Source organism: Lutra lutra, chromosome 4, assembly GCF_902655055.1.
Source record: "Lutra lutra chromosome 4, mLutLut1.2, whole genome shotgun sequence".
NCBI lineage: Eukaryota > Metazoa > Chordata > Mammalia > Carnivora > Mustelidae > Lutra > Lutra lutra.
Window position 1 is genome coordinate 105,123,648 of NC_062281.1, and position 24,952 is coordinate 105,148,599.

The window sequence follows — 24,952 nt, forward strand, 5'->3', positions numbered from 1 at the left end:
AGGGACACACTGAAATGAGAGTAGAGCTACAGTAATAGACAACAAAATTGTTTAATTTCTTTTTTTGGTATACATTTGAAAACAACTAAAAATACGAAGTGCTCTAAGAAGTTGGTCTAAGTGGGGACTATTTGATGATATTTTCTTGAGGGAAGTTCAGGTTAGTGAGCTTGGTCTGGTATCCCAAATTATATACATAGGGTTGCTAAACTTGTTTGGTTGGTTAAAACGGCCGTTTCTGGAACTTTTGGAATAAGAAAGTCAGCCAGCAGGGGGCAGTGTCGGCTCTTGCTTCCAACTTGATACCCAGGTGCTACAGGTAGCTCCAAGGAGACCTATCCTTTTTCAGCCTCTCCAGGAAAATAGTCTTTGAAAGTGATGCAGGTATTAGAGCTATGTCAATGTATCGTTTTCATTATCATTATTTTAAAATGTATACATGTTACTTCCTGAGAATTTTCTAAAAGATGAAAATATTGATATGGGGTGATAGGATTACAAGTTTGTTTTTTCTCCCCCAATTACATTGTCATTAAAAATTAAGAGAAACATCAACACAAAAACATAACCATAATTTTTCTAGTTTGCATTTTGCTCATATGCCGCTTGGTTTGTGTTTCCGGTGGTCCATGAAATCATGAGGAGCAACATAGAGGGTGAAAGTGCGGGTTCCACAGTCAGATCTGGTGTGAACCTTGCTCTGCCCTTCACTAGCTGTGCGACCTTGAGCAAATTATTTAACTTCTCTAATCCTGTTTCCTCCCCAGTAAAATGAAGATGAAAATGATACCTCAGCATGTGGTCCTGAGGATTTAAATTAAGTGAGTCATCTTTGTGAAAGGGACGGACACCTCCCTACACATTCTGGTCCACTCCTCAAAATATCAGAAGTTCACTACTCTTGTCATTAGTATTCTGTAAACGTCTAGTTTTTAAATGGGAAAAAAAAAATTGCTCCTGGACACTTTGTGGTTTATCTCAGTTGTTCCTGAGCAACTCTGAATGTATATATTCTTACTATAATTTTGTATATTTTTAAAATTAAACTAAGGTAAAGTGAGACCATTCATCCCATCAAGGATAGTGCCAGGGTATGTACAGTTCATTCTTTTCCATATGCAACACTGCCTTGGTCTTTAACTCAAAGAAACAATGTTTGGTTGGTTTAATTAAATTTTACCAAGGAAAAGTTAATGTACATTCTTCCAAACCATTTTAAATCTTTCTCTCTCTCTCTCATTCTCTCAGGCATATCTTCTTATTTGATTTGGCAGTGATTGTATGTAAAAGGAAAGGCGATAACTATGAAATGAAGGAAATAATAGATCTTCAGCAGTACAAAATAGCCAACAATCCTACAACTGATAAAGAAAATAAAAAGGTGAATCTTTGAAAATTAATTACCATAATTTACTCATAACTTTGACCATTCAAGGAGAGGATACTAATGCATTAATATGAGAGGGCTTATCAGTGCAGGTGATTTTTCTTTCTGGAGATTGATGAGGAGCAGGGCTCTGTGAGACATAATTGGACAGTGCCACAACTGACAGTGATCATCTCTAAAGCCTTAATGGTCAAGTAAAATGCATTTGGCATAAGAACTGTTACAGAGATAAAGCTGACTATTAAAGTCTGATTGGTCACAGTTTGTATGCTGATAATGTTATGAGCGGTTTTCGGATGTCTGTGGTGGTGTTTTAGTGAATTTAGAAGAAGGATGTTATCACTGAATGATACATATTAACCTGAGGAATATTACTTTCAACAGTGGTCTTATGGCTTCTACCTCATCCATACCCAAGGACAAAATGGATTAGAATTTTATTGCAAAACAAAAGATTTAAAGAAAAAATGGCTGGAACAGTTTGAAATGGCTTTGTGAGTATTTCTACCTTTAAAAGTGTTTTTTCTACTGCTTAAAAATCTCTTACAAGTAATAAACTGTCAATGAATGTACTCCAGCCCTTGTAGCATGTATATGGAGACTGTGGAAACACTTTGAGCATGATGGCTGCTTGGCTGGTGGGCTTGATAACTTTGGTCTCCTACGAGAGGCTTTGACGAATTTCTTCAAGAAAAAGAAAGGGGGCACTCTAACATTTTGTTTGACTTTCTTCTCATGGGCATATTTTAATTCTTTAGCTTTCTGCAGCCTGTGAAAATTTTAACAATTCTAATGATAAACTTTTGATATACTGACCGTATTTTATATAGATCTTTAAAGTAGAAGTGGTCGCACACACACACATTCATACTTGCACATATTTTATTTTTCATAGAAAAATTCATTTCTTCCCCTCATTTGATTTTTTTTTCACTCATTTATTGTTTGCGTCCTAGATAAATTACCTGGTGTTTCCAATGAATGTTTTAGGGTCTTGAGTTCTTTAGTGGAAGCTCAAGAAAGAGGTGGGAAATAAGTTAGACCTGTTTCAAAAGGAACGGCATAAAGAGATGTAATTACACAAAAACATGTTATTATAGGGGTTTCTTTTTAGTTTTGATGTTTTGGATTAAAAGGTGCATAGTGACCATGTTACAAAAACATTAAGGTTACCCTGAAATTGAAACTGTTAGCAAAAGGTGAAATTCGGGGTGGGGAGAGAAAAGCACTTGGGATTTGCTTCATTTGTATTCTAGCACTGTTTACCATTTGTGGACAAATTCTATCGGGCTTTTGTTCCTTCTTTTTTTTTTTTAAAGATTTTATTTATTTATTTGACAGAGATCACAAGTAGGCAGACAGGCAGGCAGAGAGAGAGGAAGGGAAGCAGGCTTCCTGCTAAGCAGCGAGCCCGATGCGGGACTCGATTCCAGGACTCTGGGATCATGACCTGAGCCGAAGGCAGCGGCTTAACCCACTGAGCCACCCAGGCGTCCCCTGTTCCTTCTTTTGCTTTGTTTTAAGAAATGCTCATGTTAATATGGGGATTAGATTAGAATGTTTTATTGTAGTTCTGAAGTGAGAAAAACAGATTTTCTTGAGATTATTTTATCTAACATTTTGAGAGCAATGATGGTGCTACTAAGATGTTTGTAAGCTCATAGAACAATTCTGGATTCGGCAGTAACCACGGTCATGAATTGGCTGCATGGTCTTAGCTAAGTTCATTATCTCTCAGAGCCCTGGTTTCCTCCTCTATAAAATAAGGATGATAATATTTTGGATTTCAATAATATGTTTCAGGCAGAGTGCTAGCCACATGGCACACCAGCAGTCATATGGTATTGAACAATAATGATATCTATTGTTATCACTATTATTAATATGGTTTTGTATTTAGGATCTTATTATACCCATGAGGACTTGTAAAACCAGAAGGCACCATCCCAGTATACATCATGGTGCTAATAATGTATTGTTCTTGATTATAGTGATGAAGCCAAAGAGGTTAGTAGTTCTGTGCATGGATGCTGTGGCTATGCTGTAGGTCCCCTTTGGCTGGGGCCTGAATAAGGAAGTTGGTGGCCTCTGCCTAGTCTCTCACAGATTGTGGGCTCCATCATAAACCAAGGGTGCTATTTTAAGGAGGTTTCAAGTGGTGACTTGTCTACCTGGGGTTGGTGACAATGGGCACAGGCAGAGCTGATCTCAAGCTTTTGCTCTTGTGGGAATGACGCTAGGCTAGTATTTACTTGTGGGTTCTTTTTTGCTATATAATCTTTGGATGAGTGAAAACATTTCTGCAGAGGAGGGAAGGTAAATTTCTTGTCTGGAGCAGGCAGCTCTCCTTGGACTGTACGATAGGCAGACCAGTCAACATTTTGTTCAGTTGCCATAAATCAAGGAACTTAACTGGATACAAGAGATTTTATAATATGGATGCTTTTATCTCATTTGTGAAAAAGGATCTGGGGTAGGTGGATGAAGCTTGGTCTGGTGGCTCACTGAAGTATCCTCAGGGATCCAGACTCAGGGCTTCTGCTCTTCACAATAAGCATTTGGCTTCTGTGCTCAGGGTTGGTCACTTTGTTGTCCAAGATAGCTGCTGGAGCTCCAGTTATAAAATCTTCATTTTAGGCAGCAGAAGGTGACTTCTTTCTTTTAAGGATCCCTTGTAAATATTCCACAAACTTATGTTACTAATACTGACTAGAATTTAGCCGTATGGCCGCATCTGTCAAGGGAGCCTAGGAAATCTATATCATCTTTATTTCAGGCAGGATTGCACCTAGCTGAGAATCAAGGTTCTCTTATGGAAAAAAAGGAGAAACTTGTAGACAGCTACCTGTCACTGCTTGGTAGTTATATACCTAAGGGAGGATGGATAGATAGAAATTGTCCCACCATAAGAAAGACGGCTATACCATGCCCAGGGAAACTGGGATTCTTAACTTTGAGCATTTTCCAGGCACCTCACCAATATAATTAAACCTCCAAGTGGCTGTTTGTATTTCAGAATTCCATTGACTGCCCATGCAGATGGTGAGAGGGTGGAAGTACCTTTTTTGAGAATTGCCAGAGTCGAAGTGGAGGGCTTCTATAAGCAGGGATGATGCCAATTATGGCAAAGTAAAATTAGTCAGGATTTTACTCAGGCATCAGAATATGCCATTATTTTATTTTGTCCCCTCTTTTTTGAAGCTCATTATGCAGGAAAGCCCTGCTTCCTGCTCTATAAGCAGCTCCTGCTTGTCTTGTGCTCAGGAGAATAAAATAACCTAGGTTAAGTCCTGAAGCTTAGGACGACGTTACCTATGGTCCAAATTTTGCCTTTTTATCTATTAAAGTTCGAGTACTGTCCTTCTCTAAGCCATGGGGAATAAAAGAAAACTAGGAAAATGGGCTGCATTCATGACAGCCCATGAAAACCTTTGGATACCTCCTCAAGCTGGCTTCTACCAGTCCCTTTAGCATTAACATTGGACACACAGGTCCTCCTAGAGCATTCTGGAGTGTTGCTTTAAGGAACTCAGGGAAGGAAAGGGAGGCATCGGTAGGAGTGTGGTGGGAAATCAAGGGAGGTGATATTTTAAGACTGATGAAATGCTTGCCAGTTCTATTTACAGAAGATGGCTGTTCTGCTGTTTATAGGATGATTGGATCGTTTTTATTTTTTAAAAAAGTTGCAAATCACCTTTAAGATGTTTAAAATACCACTTTTAATTTAGAACATTAAAAAAGACCATAGAAAAGCATGAATACCAATAAACAGTAAGTACCCAGTAAACGCATATCATCTCCCTAGAGGTGACCTAAATCTCAGCCTGTGTCTTTTTCTCAAACACATCCCATCCCTGCTCAGTAGTCGTGTTCTCTGACCTTCTTTGGCAGTAACCACTTTCAGCATTTAGAATATTCAGTGAACCACATCAGAACTTGGCAAAGCTCCGTAAGAAAGGAAGAACAAAGAGAAAAGAAGCAGTGACCCACTTGGATAGGGCAGGGAGAAAAATGTTTTTTTCTTTTTCTCTTATGAGAAGAAGTGGTAGCAGGACGGATTGCTCTTGAGGTTGTTGGAACAGTCATGGAACCAAAGAAGTTTGGGAGCCATAGTTCTGGGGGACTGCCACTCTGAAGAATGTATTTAAACCTTTAAGAGACTGATATACATTGTTTATTCTTATTTATTTCCAAAAGGGCTTTTGTCACCGTCTCTCCCAATTCCATTTAGTTTTCTGTGAAATAAGATGGCAAATATTTTTAATAGCTTAAGCTAGTTTTCGTAATGATACAGGAGAATATGGATGTGAGTGCCTATAACAATGTTCAAAATATTGTCAGGAAGCTTCTGGGTATGTTTTCCTCCAATCCCTTATATCCAGTGTGTTTTTATGAATTCTCCTGTTAGATTTAAATTGATAAATATTGTCATACCCATTTTATAGCTCAGGAAACTAGTGATTACAGCAGTGTTTCAGCAAACTTGTACAACTTCAGTGCTGTATCATTTACAATGGAGTTCAGGATCTCAGGTCACAGCAATTTCTTTACCCCAAGGTGCTAAAATAAACAACTGGACTGAAATCCTGTTATCTACAACTAGAGTCAGGTTTCCTTTTCTGCTCCCCCACCTCCACCACTGTAACTAGGACCTAGAGGATCAGGCAGTTTCTTTAAGTGTTCCAGAAACAAGTCAACGATGGGTAAAATATGAAACAAATAAATTGAATAATAGACAAGGGAGGCTTTTTAAAGAAGGAGAGCGAGAAAGAAAAAAATAAAATGGGGGAGGGGAGTATTGCAAATGGTAAAAAGTAGTAGATTCTGAACCAGCCTCCATAGTGTTTACTGAAGGAAACTGAAAGGTTCTTTGCCTGGAATTTATTCTGACCGACTTGATCCAATTCTTGAAGTTCTAACAATTTATATTAATCCCTTGAATAAAGAAAGTTCCTTGAAAGAAGCATTGCAATATTCCCACTATGTAAGATTCCTTCACTGTGTACCATATGCACCGTGCTACATGGTTTTCTTAAGAGGAGGAAGAACGTAGAAATAGTAATGTGTGCTCAAAGATGAGCCCAGGATATTTAGGGCTAGTTGCCAAATTAGCAATTTGTTGCTAATTGTTAAATGCTAAGACTGTGGTTGTGGAGAGAAGAGTAGAAGGGTATATAGAAATTACAGAGCCAGTAAGGGGACTCTAGGACCAGATGTCATTGTCATGTTGGACATCTAGAAGGGCAGCCCCTGAGCTTTGTCTCCCATGGTGAACCCCTGAAAATGGGTGCTCTCCAGATAGGGTAGGGCAGAGGGCAGGAATCTAGCCATTAAACTCCACAAATCTCATTTGATCAGAGTCACACTGTTTCTAATTTATTCCCCACTTACTTCCAGAAGGAATTTGAGGTCACTCACCATAAAAAGCACACATGCCACAGAATTAAAAAGAAAAATTTAAATAATCAGAGGTCAAACAGAACAATGTTTCAAAGCATTTTCCTCACACTCGGGATCTACTAGACAAGAATAGTTTCCTGAAATTTACCTTCTGTAGTTTGTATTATAAAAGCAGTGAGTATGTTGTTCACATTTTAAATATGAAATTATATTTTATCAAACATAATTTAAAAAACATAAAATTTGTTTTAATCTAAAGATATTGCTCAGCTATTTTGACTACCAGAGAGATAATTACTGGAGGAAATTACATTCATTCTACAAGTACTTACTGAGCACTTGCCTTCTTGCCAGATATTATTGGAAGCCCTGGGCATGTAACAAAGAAGGAGCTATTGCAATTGAATTTAATACTGTAATTTATAAATATAATTTTTTATTAATATATACTGGATTGAATTTAAAGACTGTACTCTTGGATATTTCTAGCCAAATAACATCTTCCTCCCAGTCCCATTTGCTCAAGTGTAAATAGAAGGAAGCCCGAGAAGTACCTTTCTCCCTGTACCTGTGGACAGTTTCTCCCCAGTCTCTGCAGACTAAATCTGACCACTTGCTTGTAATCTTCGTGTTCCCCTCCTTGGTTTACGCCTTTCACATGTCTAATTAGCTTCTGTCCCTCTTCCCCACTCCTTACCAGTCCACACTTCAGGAAGCATCCACAGTGATCCACCTGTGGCCCGCCCTTCTTAAAACCCTTTGTTGGCTATTTGTTGCCCTTGGTGTAATCTCAGAATTCTTGCCAGGACCTAAAGGCCCTCCCTGATTTTATCCTGCCCGTCTTTCCAGCTACATCTCGTAGTAGCTTTTCCTGGGCTAATTTTGCTGTGGTTAGATTGAGTGGATTTCAGTTCTTGGGGAATGCACAGGCCCTCAGACAACCGCCTTAGAGGCTTCCTTAACCAGGATGGTCTTTCCTCCTGTTCTTTATCCTATAGACCTTGGCTTAAAATGTTGCTTTCTGAGAGAGATCGTTCTTGACCATTACGCTAAATCAATAACCCTACCTCCCCAGTATTCTCTCACAATTGTAATTATATGGCCTGGCAAAAATTATCCAAGGGTGGTATTTATAGCCTTCCTTCCACCCGTCTGCCCCCTGCTTATTAAAGCAGATCTATTACGTGCCAGCCCAATTTCACCTATCCTTTCTCCTCCTAAAGAATAGAGATTCCTTCCTGCTTACTGAGAGAGAAGCTGAATTGAACTATATGGCTAATGCTGGGAGAAAGGAAAAAAGAAAGCTTCATGGTTCTGGAAATGGAAAGAAAATTTGGGGTTTTGGTGTGAATGAGGCTCTGGAATAGCGGTGGGGTTTGAGGAATTTGGAAAGGGGAAAAGTACCTTTTGAAATACGTATCTGTGGATTCTGAATTACATTCCCTCTTATGTCCTTTGAAATGTTAGATAGAGAATGCAATTGCTTTTTGGTTATTTTGATTTCTGTATGTGTACTTTTAAGGGTCCAAGGCCAAACTGCCTGGGCCTTTCAGTTGATGGGGTTGCCATTGGATCTAATTGTCCATTTCATGGCTGTTTCTCCCCTGAACTAAGAACACCATGATGGCCGGCATCTTGTCAGTGGTGTTCACATGCATGAGGAGTCCCAAGCACAACTCCTGGCACACAGTGGAAAATCCCATTTTTATTGTAAATCTGAAATTTTACTCAAGTTTTCTGATAACAGGGTAATATAAAAATAACAACAACAACAAAGACCTGATGGCTTAAGGATTCCTAGGGTTGGACAAGATATAACAGCCCTTGAGGGGAAGAAACTTTTTCTAGTATAATAAGTAGGCTTTATAATTTGCATCCTTAGGTAGGAGACACTGAAAAACATACATTTTCCACTAGCAGCATGAGATTTTTTTGAAGTTCTAGAAGTTGATGTTACATAAAATTATGTTTTCCTTAAATTAGCCTTCAAAAAATAAGTTTGTAATTTCTTGAACGCATTTTTGTAGCCACCCAACTTGATGTTTCTAGGTTGTTTCTTTTTGTTTTTCCATATATGTTTCTTATTGGCAGACTGACTTCATGCTTGGATGGAACTTATAGAGCCAACCAGGATATGGATAATGTCCTCATTACCTAGACTCTTTTGCATAATGCTGACCTAATCTATAATTTTGCTGAAACCTGCAGAACAACATGCAATTCACATGCTATCTGGACCTCCTTGCTTCTGGGAGCTGTGGGCAGAACTCGGCCCAAACTCTAGTTCCAGGGTCTGAGGTGCTCAAAGCCCACCTATTTCCTCACATTTCTCTCTGTCTCAACTCCTGACCCAGAAGAAATACAGTCATGGCCTAGATTTTGTGATAGTGATGGGTGGCACAAGAGAAAGGGTCATTTCATGCACCTGTTCCCTCTGCCATTTCATCAGTCTCCTTGATATCCTCAATGTGACTCTCTTCACTATACGCTGCTCCCCACAGTGGGCCAGTATGCCTGGACTCACAGCTTATCCTCTGGAGCCTGGCTAGTCAGGCCAGAGACAGCACATACCTTAGCCATCCTGGGACTTAGAGAAGTAAAGCTTGTTATGTTACGTCAGTTCAAGATTAAGAAATCTACTGAGTATCTTAAGGGGAGATGCTCTTTGCTATTGGTCGGTAAGTGATCCTTGTTTTTAACAGAATATTAAAGTTTTGGCTGCAGATTTGACATTGCATTGTACACATTGAAAAGACTGATTTTGCTTATATTTTTTGCCTGCATGGAGATTCCTCCATCTCCGTGAAGCGATGGAAGTCAGAGAATTCCATAGCAAGTCCAAACTACTGCTACCACTACTCCTACTAGTACTGTTACTTCTCCTTTCTCTTCTCTCTTCTTGCTCCTTTTCCTCATTTTCTTCATTAGGAGGTCTGTTTGGATCTTCTCAAATATACATACATGCAAGTAGCTTTTGAGACTACAAATTTCATCGTTTGGAACAGAGGCCAATGTACTTTTGTTGTAAGGGGCCAGAAAGTAAATATTTTAGGCTTTGTGGACCATATGGTCTCTGTCATAATTACTCAGTTCTATCATTGCAGTAATAACACAGCCATGGATAATAGACAAATGAACAAGTGTGGTGTGTTCCAATAAAACAGGTGGTGGGCCGTATTTGGCTCATGAGCAGCAGTTAGCGACCCCTGTGTTATAGCCCAGAGAAGATGATTTAGGCCTAGGGAAGTAGTGAGTATGTGCTACCGCTAAATGATCTCAGCTCTAATGGAACCGCCCTGTGGCCTTTTGGACTAGTGTGATTTGTTATTTTTATTCTTTTTAAAAATTTTTTAGTAGCACTAATCCCTGCTTAGTCCATCATGTTGATTTAGCTACAGAATGTTCTCTGTTCCACCGAAACCAAAGAAAAGATACCTGGCTGTATTATTTGTATTTGACATTACTCTGTACTATCCAAACGAATGTCAAAAATATCTGCCCAGAGAGTGAACTGCACCTATTCAGGTATCTGGTTTCATTAAGTTTTATTCTAAGGTTTATTAGAAAGGACTGTGAGGCCCAAAGAATCCAGGCCAATAGGAACATCACAGTAAGCTTTTCTTAATACTCAACCACATCAACGAAGATACTTCTGTAGTCAGTGATGGCTTTGTGCTCTTGGGGCATTTTCCTTCCAGCAGTAATGCCATTTGTGCCTATTATTTTTCTGAAATTTCCTTCCTTTTAAGAGCACACCAAGGAAAACTACAAGGGGCAAAGGAAGCCTAGAGTGGTATTAAGAGTTGGCCCAAGGGTGAGCCTTCCTGAACGAGCCATATGTGGGAGTGACATTCTGACTTTGCTGGCACCTGGTTTGTCATTTTCTGGGTGTTCCAAGCTGGTGTCAGTGTCTGCTGGAAACGGGTAGCCTCGCAGGCATTCTACCAAAGTATCAGTCCTCAAAGCATCTCTGTACTGTCTGCCCACATGCTGTTTTGGCTTTTTGGAGAAATTATTTTCTTTAAAAACAGTCTTCTATTCTTTCTCCTTAAAAGGCTTTCATTGCCAGTTTTGAATATGCAGAATTTGTTTATGAATATGAGATCCCTGCTCACTTGATCCCTTGCCCCTGGGTGGTGCTGAGTCATGTGGTACTGACCTATTCATATTAATCTCCCAAGTTGAAGCCAGCTCAACTCTCCCTGAATCTAATGTATTATCTATAACCTTTCAAAATTGGCAGTTAAGTCAGTGTAGGGAACTAAACCGCAGTTTCCTGGCAGCAATAAAAGGAAGTAGGACACGGGACAGTGCTCAGAAAAACCACAGCTGTCATTAAATGGAGTCTTTCAGTAACCTGTTTGATCCAGAAACATGTAAAAGCATTTCATGCATGACAAAGCATTGGTAAATATTAAATAGTATTCTTGCTCTGTTATTGCCTAGTGGGGATCAACCTCTCTCCTTTTTCTCTGGTTATATTTAATACTTGCTTGACATTTTTCTGTCATTCCTGAGCATGCTTATAAAGAAGTCCTAGGCAGGAAGAAGAATGGATAGCTATCAAAAGTCCCATCATCCAAGAGCATTATTCTGTTAAAATTAAATGCAAGTAACATTGTTAGGGTGAATTAGTGTTCGTTTCCGCAAGCATTTGTAACAGACCCTTTGTCGTGCTTTTCTTTTTTTCCTTCTTCTTATATGAGTAATAGTGCAACCAGGGATGTTTAACCTGACAATGGTGTTCATTGTACTGACTCCAGCTTGTCTGGGTAATGTAAATAACACAAAGAGTAAGTTTGTTTCAAAACTGTTCAGTGTATTGAGTCAACCATATATATATATATATGGTTTCCTCTAAGAAAGTGACTTGATCAGTGAATTCTATAATAATGAGCAAGCTTTAATTTATAAGCCTAAACCTAATAGTTAAGGTCATATGTACCATTTTTAGGATATCTTTGATAAGAAATTATTAGATCATAGGAATTATTACTTTGAGCTGTACAATACAAAATAAGCTGTGTTTGAAGATTGGCAGTCCTTTTGATGGAAACAATAGAAGACACTTTGTTTTTCCTCTTCATGACAGTGAGCAATAGCAGTCTAGTTGGAAAGATTTAGAAAGTCATGCTTGAAACAGTTATCAAATGAAACTAAATATTGTTTATCTGTGTTTGTTTATTCATGTATTTTTCAAGCATCTCATACCTTCCCAGGAGCTAGTCTAAGGCAGGATAGATATAATGATGAATAAAGCCAGTTCTCTTCCCTTATGGAGTTTACATTCTAACAAGGCATATTTTCAAGTCAGCATTATAATGTCAATGCAAAGCAGTGGTAAATTGCAAGGTAAACGAAAGCTTACATCACACATTATTTGATGTGAGGAAAATAGAATTGGAAATTTCAGCGTAGAAAAATCCAGTGCATGTCATACTATCAGGCAAATTTTGAAAATTAGTGACATTCTGGGGGTCTAAGAAAGGCATGAGCAAAAAATTGAAGTTTTTGCTCTTCATTTAGACAAAGAAAATCATTATAGGTTAAGTATATATTGTTTGGCTTTAAATAATTAGGAAAGATGCCCTCTACCACTGATATGTAATTTAGAAAAATTAATTTGTTATAGGCGAGTTTTTCTCCCATATACTCTGAATACCAGCTTATAATTATCAAGATGTTTAGAAGCCATACTGTTTTGTAAACTCATGGACACTTTGAAGAGGACTTTGAAGTTCCTTCATTCCAGCCATTCAATGCTCAAACCTTTCCTACAACTTCTTTCCACATGTAGTCTGTGCTTGAATGTTTCGTGTGATGAGGAACTCACTACCTCTGAAATCACTTGCTCTTTGCTTAGCTTTGACTGTAGAAAACTTTCTTACAATAAGTTGAAATCTGTCTGTTCAAATATAATTTCCTAATGTAATTTCTTGGGCCCAAATAGAAATTTATCTCTTTCCTCTATTTGTAGCCCTTCAGATGTTTGAAGGTATCTATTCCTCCAACTTTGTGTTTTAAACATTCTTTCTCCTAAATAAAAAGAAACTTAATTTGGAAAGATGTTTTCATTAACTAGTTTAGTTGAATGCTAACCTGGATTAGATAAAGGTATAGGTAAATTGAATGTTTAATTTCAGTCCAGTATTAGGGGCAAGGTGTGATGCTAGCTGCTATCATCCCTACAAAAAAAGTAAAGGAGAGAGTTTTAATCTTCAAGGCATTTAGAAATCAATTTAAGATCTTCTGATTAAATTATGCATAGCATTTTTTCTGCTTCTGAATATTATAAGGAAGATTTCAGATTTTAATTCCTTCGTGTTAAAGTATTTAGAGTCTGGTAGCACACAGGGGTAATTCCTTCCTCTTAAATAGTGCTTTATAGTCTCCAAAGCATTTTTGGATAATACTTCATTTGATTATTAAGGAATACTGTGAGGTACCCCGGAGGTATTGTCTTAAAAAAAAAAAAATAGAGGAGAGATTAAGTGTTTTGTGTGTGCTTTTTTAGTTAACAAGTGGCAGAGACTGATCTTGAATCTCAATCCAGAGCTTTTCCCCTGGCCCCACGCTGTCTCATTTATAGCAAGAATACCTACTGTTGTTCTCCAAAGATGAAAGTTTGTTTTATAAGCAAGAGGTATTTTTGTGTAGTATATTCACACACTGAATGAAAATGTGATTTATTTATTTTTATTTTTTATTTTTTTAAAGATTTTATTTATTTATTTGACACAGAGAGAGAGAGAGAGAGATCACAAGTACACAAAGAGGCAGGCAGAGAGAGAGGGGGAAGCAGGCTCCCTGCTGAGCAGAGAGCCCGATGCGGGGTTTGATCCCAGGACCCTGAGATCATGACCTGAGCCGAAGGCAGAGGCTTTAACCCACTGAGTCACCCAGGCGCCCCGAAAAATGTGATTTAGAATCTAAATATTTCCCACTTATTTTGTACTGATGTCGTTGGGTAAGAATTGGTTATTTTTACAAAATCAAATAATAACATCATGCATTATTAACAATTTGTAAGGATGATTTGGGCTTTAAAGAATTTCCTTAAAGTAAGTCAAGTCTTGATTTATAAGTTAATATATAGAAAGAGTTTTGGTCACCTTGTAGAATTGTGCTTAATACAATCTAAACAAAGTTTTGATTTGATTTGATGGTGTTTCCTTTTTCCAGTTGTCTAGATAATGTGATTTCAGTCTCAGGCTTTAAATTATCTTTTAAGAGGTAAGGACAATGGGGAGGAAAAGCCTTAAGGTCTGAGACTAAGTCCTGGCTGGTTATCAGGGTGGATTAAGATGAGTTTTAAATATATATATTTATACTGGGGTAACACTGAATGTATGTTACAGAAGTCACTGGAGATAAGAACATGGTGCGTAACACTCATTTTTCTCCTTCGAGATGAACTTCGGACTAACACTGAATAGCTTCTTTTTCCTGGAGAGAGCCCAATTTGAAGCAGTTATCAGAAGCATGTGTTTAACCTGTCTTTTGCTTATTAGAATAGCAGACTTTCTTCTAAACATCTTTGTCTAAGAAAACACTGGGACTAGGAGCTCAGATTATCTGCCTCAAAAATTATTAGAATATTCCAGTGGCTGGTGGTGTCAGCCTATCCACATCTTTTTATTTGCAGCATCATACTTTGCACAAAGCAGCTAGCCCTTTGAGGAAAGGGAAAAAGCTAAAAAAAAAAATCTAAAAGTTACAAATGACCTAAATTAATGGGCTTTATAAATTTGAAAATGCATAAAAGTATTAGTCTTATTTTATAGTTTGCTATAGTAAAACAACAAAAACCTGTTTGAATTTATTTTTCTTCCAGTCTTTCCTGGCATCAGTCCTATGAGAGAATTAATATTCAATGACGTTAACATTGTCTTCCAAGTACAGTGCTATGCTTTTGATATTTGTCTTTTTAACTCTTTATGGAACTTATGACAGGGGCAATGATCTCTGTTTTGTTTTGTTTTGTTTTGTTTTGTTTCTTTTCTTTTTTTAATAAGTTAACTAAGGACCAGAGATTTAAGTCCCTGCTTGGGCCACATAGCTCATGATGGCATGGAAGCTCCACCATGGTGCAAGGCCAGACTTTTCTTGTTCTTTTCTCCAAGAAGTTTCTTGCCTAAATGGCGAGTAAGGCATAAAAAGAATGTTTTATTAAACTCCATTTTCCTATCTCCTAACCTGAGACTGCAGACTTCCTGTTGTTTTGTTTCTTTCCCCCCGGAGAGCAAGAGCAACCAGAAACAAAATTCTCTCATCTATTCTCATACACCACATTTGCTTTATGTGGTCTCTGACTAATGACTCATTGGTCCAAATCAACTCAGAGATCTGTTCTCTGATAGTGCATTAATAATATATATGCATTAAAGCTCCCTCTCAGAGAATATTTGAGCTTTGACATATTGAACACTGGCATTTTAAATTAAAGCTGTTGCTGCCGGTGCATTTTAAAAACTAGAGAGCTTGGAGATAGTGCTTCATACATTACAAAATAGACCTGAGGTCATAGGTAGTTTACTAAGCTAAAACTATTCCTGACCTATTTAATTGTGGTCGGGGTTTGAATTGTATTTTCCAATTACTGTGACCTAAACATCTTTCAGATTGAGGGCGGGGGGAAAAAAAAAAAAAAGAAAACAGAACTGTTAGGGCTTTGATCTACTAGAAGGTACACCATAAAATAATCTAATGGATTGTCTACATACCATACAGACTTGGAATAATGAATTAGGAACTTTTCTGCATTCTTTAAGATAGGAAGTCTCAAGATTGGAATGATGCTTTGTGACAACAGTGACTCTGTATGTTGAGCTCTAGGCTTGCATTATTATCTCTTGTCTTGCAAACACTTTTATCTAGTTATATAGCTGAGCGTTCTTTTTCTTGTGGCATTAAACTTGTGCAAGTTGATAAGTAGTCTGTACTAAGCCTTTCCCTCAGTATAGCTTTTTGGGACATTTGTGTTATACACATACATATTTATGTACAATACTTATCCATATGCACAAGGCTCTCCCCATGAAAGTTTTACTTTAGGAGAGTGTAATAAAGAACCTTAACTTTGGAACCACAAAGGTCCCCTTTCTTGCCTCAGCCATATTACAGATAGATCAATTACCAGATTGTAGGTGGTTTTCCTTAAATGCCTATGTCCTGGATGATCTCAGATTTTGTAGCCAGTTGGACCTAAGGTAACTTTTTCTACAGAGAAACTTGCCCAAAGCCACAGGAGCAGCAAGTAGCAGAATTGAAACTAGACCCCAAATCCTTTTAATTTGTGGTGATTCCTCTTCTTCTAAGAGTAGGCTTTTATCGGGTTCCTTTTGCATGAAATGAGGCAGTCTACATCTTTTCCTGTTATCTCTGTCATGAAAAGCTGCCATTTCCATGTCCAGGGACCGGTGGACTTGGGGTAGGAGGAAGAAGTCAACCAGCCTCCAGTGGATCTTAGCAATAGGAGCCATTGTTCCAGCATCTATTTGACATGAATATATTGTTCGCTGTTGACATTGCAGATATGTTCTCAGCAGGGCACTCTTGAATACTTGATACTGGCTTGAAACCTTATAATTGTAGGATAGAGTGAAACCCAATGTGAATTTGAAATTTAATTAAACTTTTTGCTTGTTAATTGTTTAATGGGTTGCCCATTCTAACTCGCAATTCCATATTCAATTATAATGAAACTCCCCTTAGACTGAGTTTATTTTGGCTTTTAAAAATGACTCTAAAAGGTATTGATGCTTTAAGAGAATCCTTGGTTTTATAAAATTTCAACATAAGAGATTGAGTGTTTTAGTATTAGGTTTGTATTGACTCTTGATATTGACACAAGTCTAAATTTGCAAAGCCCACAAAAGCTAAATCCCATGGGTTTATGTTTAATTTAAAATATGGCAGGCTGGCCATTTTGAATATACTAGATACGCTGACAATCTGAATATCTGACTGGTTGGGGAAATAGTCAAATATTAATTTTTAATGTTTATTAGTAGACTGCAGTTGGTTTTTAAATTTATTTGGAAAGTAAGAATTCACATTTATGTAAAATTGCCAACAAACCTGGTTTCATAGAGGTGTTTAGAGGGTAAATGCCTAATGATTAATTTATGCTTTAGTAATATTTTTAATAATTTGGAGGAAAGGTAAGGCAGCTGAGGATAATGTTAATGATGAATTATAATGAAGGTTTAAAGATTCTGAGATTTAATAGTGGAGATCTTACTCAGCATCCTAAAAACAGAATAGGAGAACAAATGGAAAAGACTACTTAGTGGTGTTCACAGAGTGCTGAACAAGGAGAAAAAAAGCTAAGGAAGGACCCGGCCACTCCCCACCCCCATCAGTTCCCTTCCTCCACTGACATGGCCAGGGGACCCAGGCAAGGCAAGGGTCCTCTTTCTTTCTCTGGGACTTCATTCATCTTAAAGAGGGGCTTTAAAAAATATTTGTGATGTGTTCTTTTCCTGCAGCACTAGAAATTTTGCTCTTAAATTTGACTCTGCAGCCCGTTTCTTGAATATGTTGAAGCCTTGTTGAATGGAAAAAGAACATGGGGGAGGTGTGGAAGCTAACTGTGATACAGAATTAATACTGTAATCTCATCATCTTTTATTTCTGCCCAACAGTTATGACATTTTTTTTTCTTGTGCTTATTCTCTTTTGGTTCACAAAAATACGTTCAATAGTTATTACTTTGCGTGTGTGTATGTTTACAAGAACATTTGTGGATGTACATACTGGATGATGATATGTGATCCCTTTGGGAAGATGAATGTTTCATGCCCTAAAGGTGATGATATGCTTTAAACTCTGCATACCTAGTCTGTAAACCATCAGGAAAATTCAATAAGTAGGGCTTATTCCTTCTGTGGAAATATAGTGGTGATAAAGTAATACTCAAAATTAATTTAGTTTAATTACAAATGAAGGCATTCCTTCCATTCAAAATTAATAAAGAAATAAGATGGATAGTCTGTGCTGATTCAGTAGAACACATCATTTTGCAATGCCAAAGAAATTATCTGTGAACCTTTGATCAAAAAGCGCAGATAGTGTGTGATCCAGGAAGCTTGATTACTACTAGTTTTCAGTGAGGAGGGCCTTTTGATATTAAAAGCAGAAGAAGCCAGAGCATTATTGTGCAGAGAATTGATTGATCGCTTTAATCAATGACTTCTTAAGAGACCGTTCTGAGACATGACCAGGAAAACTGAAATGAGCCAGCTGGCTGTTAGTGGTCAGCACTGCTCCACGAGAAGTGTCCACAAGGTGCTTTCAGCCAGAGGACAGAGAGACTCACTGGGAGAATTGTAGCCCATGCGAAGATCAGACCTAAGTAGAGTTTAATAAAATTCTGCTTTGGAGTGATTTGTTTATCTTCTGTGAGTGATTTCTTTTTTTTTTTTTTAATAGATTTATTTATCCGTTTGTGTACTCCTCTAGTGCTTTTCCCTGTCTGAATGAAAAGCACTTTGCAAATATCAGCTCAAATTTTAAAAAGATCATTGATTTTTTTTCAACAGCCCTGAAGGTAGGTTGTCACACATCATCATTTATTTCCGAGATAGGGATATTGATAGCATATATTAAAATCTTTCATTAGAGATTTTTTTTTTTGGTCCAGCAATAACCTAAATTCAGAGGAGTTTTGTATTTGCCTTCATCTAATCAGAATTGCTTTTTGAAAGTATATACTTAACCCAGGACAATATGGCTGCCGTGCTGCTATAAGGGAAAAGAATAGTGTGTCAATAAAAATTATTCCTGTGTGATAGCCACATAGTTGTCCAGGAAACCCAAGAAACAGGCTCTGATTAGCTACTGAATTTTGCCCAGCATGACCAGTGTTAAAATGAAAGATTGAGCTCCTGGAAGCTGCAAGTGCATGCCATACTCCTTTTCCCCTGCACCATTGACCACCGTGTCTCTTACTCACCTGGGACCTGTCCTCTCCTGAGTCGTTCCCACAAGGGAACGACTTTTCATCTTTTAGGACTCAGATCAAAGACAGATGCTCTCTTTTTACTCCCTCCTCTCCTGCCTCACCTTTAACCTATATTAAAGAGTTGACCAACCTCTTCTTTATTCTCCACCATACCTTGTACCTTTGGGTAACACTTCATTAGATTTACTTCTGTGCATATCTTCATCTTTGTCCAGATTAAAAGGAACTTAAGGGTGGGGGGAGCATGCTTGCCCCCTCCCACCTTATTCCCAGCACAGTACTTCTCTATTTTTGGCATTTAACAAATACTTTTTATTTTTTTTTTTAAAGACTTTATTTATTTGACAGGCAGAGATCACAAGTAGTCAGAGAGGCAAGCAGAGAGAAAGAAGGAAGCAGGCTCCCTGCTGAGCAGAGAGCCCAATTCGGGGCTCAATCCCAGGACCCTGGGACCATGACCTGAGCTAAAGGCAGAGGCTTTAACCCACTGAGCCACCCAGGCGCCCCAATAAATACTTTCTAAATAAAAGACTGACTAGAGCAATTGAATAATAGTTTAAGAGCAAGTGCCACGTAATTTTAGAAAGAAGACAGATTCTGTGGGCTACAGTGATCTGGGAAGGTCTTAAAACATGGAGCCTAAGCTAAGGGATGGATAGGATTTGGTGGGAAAAGGGAAGAATAATCATGATAAGGAAAAGTGGTTTGAAGCTGAAACTGAAATGAACATTTAAAAATATATTGAATAAATGGATCTCTTTTGAGCTGATGACAGGATGCTATGGTTGAAGATACAGTTTTCCCATTGAAAATGTTTCCATTGCTCTTCATGACTCACATGCTATTTTTCAAACTCTTTAGTATTAGGTTGTTCAGAGTCAGATCAGAGTTCAGCCCATTAATAGCTTCAAGAGCTGGGGCAAATTGCTCAACTTCCTTTGCTAAGCTTCTAGAGGAAATCACAAAGTGGAGACATAATATCTACCTTACAGTATTTAAATGTTATAATATTTAAGTAAAATAATACTGTTTATCATTCCATATTTCCTTATGTCAGGCACAGTGCAGGGCTCTTTGTGCATAATAACTATTAAACTTTTACATCAGCCCCACACTGATAATTGTTTTTGTTCCTTACAACTTTGAAAATGTGGTGATATCACAAACAAATATGGAAAGATGGAAGATAGGATCACGAATTGTTTGGGGGTTGGGAAGGAACAAGGAACAGGCCACTCTGTAGAGCGTGGCCAACAGCAGTGTTTAACTGTATAGGTGCACTGTCGGGTCAAGAAAGACTGGGGTCTACTAAGTTATCTGCTCGTCCATAAAGCTGCTGTGCCCTGTGGTCTAATGTATCTTTAGCTCCAAAGCTGAACATTACCCTGAGACCCCTTGTGATACTGAATGCCTTTTTCTAGGAGTCGGCATGGGATTGGGCAAGGGATGGTAAGATTGAGGACATCCCACGGTTGGAGCTCTGAGCTCAGTGGGTTGGTGTGACCACAAACCTAAGCTGAGGGCCCGGCCTGCTGTAGAGCATTCTCACAGGCTGGGGCTGCTCTTCCAATCATTCTCCCAGACATGGGTCAGATGAAAATTCCCAGAAACCAAGACCCCTACAGATTTTCTCTTTTTTGTTAAACTCAGGGTGACAGACGATAAAGGTTAGAAGCATTAATTTTAGAAATCAGTAGACAACACTTGAATCTTAGATTTTCTAGTTGGGTGACCCTCAACATATTTCTTAAGCTCTCAGAGCCTCCACTTCATCATCTGCAATTGTTGTGACGTCAAAGGAGAAACTACAAGTAAGGCAGGTGTCACGACGATGCTCTGGAGATCCTAAGCACTTAGAAATTGCTGGTGCTGACAGTTTTAGTTTCTCCTCCCAGGTGAATGCAGGCCCAGGGTTCTGGCCAGAGCTGATGTACTGTGGAGCTTTCATGTAGGAGGCCAACAGCCAGTCTCTGGGCATAGAAGGAAATCACACCAAGCTCACCGTCTTAACTGATCTGGCAATCTGAAGGGGCCAGGCCCTGAAGGAGAATCCAGGTGTAAGCCGACAGAAGCCCCTGGGGGGTGTGGTGCGGGGGGACAGAGGGGCCAGGGGGCATTTGGAGGATGGTTGCAGATGGTGAAGAACTTACACTGGGAGTTCAGCTGTGAGTGCAGCATTGCTAGGGCACTGGTTACCTCTGCCAGGCTGCGTGGAGGGAGGACCCCGCAGGCACAGGCATAAGTCTGGGGCTGAGCCCACTAGCTGTGACAATAACTTAGGCACGTGATGCTTGTGGCTGGAGGAGAGGCAAGGCCCGCCAGAGGAACTTGGGAAGGAACATACTTTGCCCCGTGCTGCTGTTCACCACTGACCTCACCTAGTGTTGGACCATGGAAGGCTCTGTAGACTCAAGCAAGGTCAGGATTTAACTGTATTTTTATAACATTGTTTAGGGCATCAAGGGCATCCAGATGTTTTTAGACATGCCTCTGTTTGCTAGAGTGTCTTGATATTATTTGAGGGTGCTTGTGTTTTTCTTTTTTCGAGGTAGACTGGCATATGTGTCTATTTCAAGCCCGTGAGACTGTGCCGATTTTTGTTTTAGGAGCAGCTACTTGAGTTTCACTGTTCTGTATGCTTTTGGCCTCATTTGGGATATTAAATTATTTCAGAATGGATAGAGACTATAGGGCAGAGAATCCCAAATCACAGGACAATTTGAAGTTCATTGACGAGGATAGTGAGAAAAGTGTGCTTTGCAGAATATTTTACTCTGAGTTTCTCTAATGTAATTAGTTTTGAAGGGGAAAAAAAAAGCCCAACATTCAGCAGAAAGGCAGGAATAGAGGATCAACGTAATACAGTGGAGGATGAGGCTGTGTTCAGGTATTGTGCATAACGGAAACTCGGAGGCACCACTGACTCCACAGAGGACAGGGCTGACTCCCTTTTGCTGTCTGTTCGTTTGGACACCCAGACAGTAATGGCAAGTTTGGATTCATTTTCTTCAGAAATATTTGAGAAACACTATCACCCAAATACTTGGAGACATAAAGTAGCAGGGAAGGGCCTCCATTCTGTGGTAAGCTGAATGTTTACCTGGGTTTCCTGCTTCTTTTGTGTTGTCTGACATTGAGGCAACATCAGATTTTTTTCAGGCTCAGGGATAGACCCACGAAGGATCAGTTTTTTCTTCCCCCTAAGGTAGCCTTGATACCATTAGGGGCAGTGTTGTGTTTTCCTTGGTGGAGAGAGAGATGGCATCTGTGTTTGTTCTTCTGCATCTGCCTTCGGAGGAGGGGGAGAGGGACGTACAGCTTCCATGACTTTTCTCTCCTTGAAGGTCAAGTGCATTCAGCTGCCCGCTGAAGCCTCTGTTTTCCTTAGGTATCCAGCCCTTTTCTGACTTACGCTAGGCCCGCACTAGTTCTCAGTACTGGAGTGCCTTGCCTTCTCAGTGCTTTGCGTGCTGAATGCTTGCGTGCTGAATGCTTGCGTGCTGAATGCTTCCCACAGGTCCTAGAACTTGGCAAGGGTCGCTGGCCATGTGGCTCTCATCTGTCAGCCTTAGCAGCCCCTGACCTGCTCCAGGAAGTTCTTTAGTACTAGGACAGATAGTACAGCCCATATCTTTTTTTTTTTTTTTTTAGATTTTTATTTATTTATTTATTTGACAGAGAGAGATCACAAGCAGGCAGAGAGGCAGGCAGAGAGGAGGAAGCAGGCTCCCTGCTGAGCAGAGAGCCCGATGCGGGGCTCGATCCCAGGACTCTGAGATCATGACCTGAGCCGAAGGCAGCGGCCTAACCCACTGAGCCACCCAGGTGCCCCAGTATAGCCCATATCTTGAGATCAATCATCTTTCTTTAATTATTGGTTTGAATGTATACTCCCCTACCTCCATTCAGATCGGTATCATTTTTGTTACCTTTACGTTTTTGTGTGCCCTGATGCAATTCTTGATCCTAAATTTGGTCTTTAAGCATGAACCCATCCATGGTTCTCTTGTCCACCCTAGAATTCAGGGCATCAACTCTCAAGCTCTTCACCTGAATAAATCCTTGCTTCTACCCAGCTTATACCTTTGAACATTAATCGCTTCTCTTCTACTTTAGTGAAAGTTTTTGTTGTATCTGCTCTGGAATGGAGACTCTGGTGGCCACCGGTCTTCTCATTTCCAGTCTCTGTGTTTTGCTCCCAAAGCTGTTCTTGACTGCTTTCATATGGTTCTCCAAGCCCTGTGCAAGTTTTTCCCTCCTACACAAATTGTCCACGTGTGAGTCTTAACCTCTTCACCTTATGGCAAGCTTGTAGAGGACAGGCGTCTTTATGATACGTAAGTTTCACAGGACATAGAATATTCTAAACCACTTTTAAAAACCTTTATTAAGGGGTGCCTGGGTGGCTCAGTGGGTTAAGCCTCTGCCTTCAGCCTAGGTCATGATCTCAGGGTCTTGGGATCGAGCCCCACATCGGGCTCTCTGCTCAGCAGGAAGCCTGTTTCCCTTCCTCTCTCTCTCTCTTTCTGCCTGCCTCTCTGCCTACTTATGATCTCTCTGTTAAATAAATAAATAAAATCTTTTTAAAAAATAAAAAAATTTAAAAAAACCTTTATTAGTTGTGTATTTTGTCATGATAATATTAATAATGAATGCACCTTTAACAAGTATATTTAATGTTTTAAAGTACTTGCCTTTTTTGGGGAGTAGGTTTTGGTTTTGATAAATGATAGTAGCTTCAATTTGTATGAAGTGTGTCCTGAAATCCTGCTCAGTTTATGCTTTTGCGTGGAGTCTAGTATGAAACAGAGACTTGAAAAGGATAAGATGTTGATTTTAAAATGTTCTTTTCATATATAATCATTAGAGTTTGAAGAGGAAATCCTTATGAGGCATGTCAGATTATCGTTCAGATTTCCTCTTTTGTTCCCCAGTATTGCTTTGTGGCAGTAGCCTCTCCATCTCCACATGCTTATAAAACACATTAATTCAGCAGCAAACTTCATATTATCAGACAATTTTAAATGTGCTACAAGAACTTAAATTCACCATGCCAGCTCAGTATTCCTAATTCATGTCATCTTTAGTGTTTGAGTTTAAAGTACAGATTTATTGGACCAGAGAATGAGAAAATCTAAATTCTCTAGAACCTGTCCCTTATGTAGAATAGCTAACACAGATGGACGTGTCTTTCTGTTTAATCCTGAATACTGAGAGTCTGCCTGCCTGCCCCCTCTCTTTACCTTTCTCACTCTCTGAGTATCAAGAGGGTAACCAATATTCTTTAATGGGAAAATTGAGGGAAAGCAAGATAATCCAAATTCACTGGATATCTGTGATTGTTGGAGTAGATAAATTCACTGTTCTATTTCCAGTGTTAGAAAGCAACTGGACTATAATAGGCACTTGATTTGTTGAATGTATGACTAAATGAATAAATTTGGATATCCTTATGAAATTGACTCCCCTTGACTCAGGATATGGTTTTGGGTGGGTCATTGTTTTGTTCTACCTTTAGGAGGCCTCTGAGGTTCCCACCACACATTGTCACTTACGATGATAATAATAAGAGTAGAGGTACCATCCAGCATGTGTATAATGCTTTTCATTTAATACAATTTAACAAGATGTCCATATATGTGTTTCCATTTTATTTTCAGGACAAATCTGGGTGATAGAACAGGTACCAACAAATGGTGATCCTCCTTCCTTCTCCCACTCCTGAGCCATGTCCTTCTCATAGCAGGGGGTGACGGATGTAATTCTTTGGTTAGCAAGGAGACTAAAAGCGGAAAGATAGGTTATATGCCAAAAGCCACACATCAAGTTTGTAACAAAGATCCAAATTACTTGCAGTCTGACATTTTTTTTCCCACTTCCAATGTATTATAGATTTCACTGACTTTATATTTCATTCAATAATTTCCTTGCGATGTCACAGAAATTCAGTGATGGATGTATATTTAAAAATTCTATGGAGTCAACATTGAATGAAATAAAGAAGTGCAATATATAATAGATAAGAAAATACTGTTTTTCAGAGCCAAGCATTATCTTATTTTTATTGGTATTTTGAAACTATTTATTCATTTCCCTGGATAAAAGATGGTACGTGATTTGGAATATAAAGAATAAGATTTGGATGTGATTTATAAATCTCTTTTCTGTTTTCATTCTTTTTACAAATCCTTAGGAAGAGG

At 38.9% G+C, this 24,952-nt stretch overlaps 1 protein-coding gene across 3 annotated transcripts in view; it reads left to right on the top strand.

The window, feature by feature from the left end:
- VAV3 (vav guanine nucleotide exchange factor 3) overlaps positions 1–24,952 on the top strand; it is a 373,454-nt gene that overhangs the window by 203,418 nt on the left and 145,084 nt on the right. For all 3 annotated transcript variants that reach the window (XM_047724317.1, XM_047724316.1, XM_047724318.1), the window contains exons 14-15: positions 1,249–1,381; positions 1,772–1,881. In XM_047724317.1, the coding sequence (XP_047580273.1) occupies positions 1,249–1,381; positions 1,772–1,881 (243 nt within the window). The remainder of the gene's footprint in view (positions 1–1,248; positions 1,382–1,771; positions 1,882–24,952) is intronic.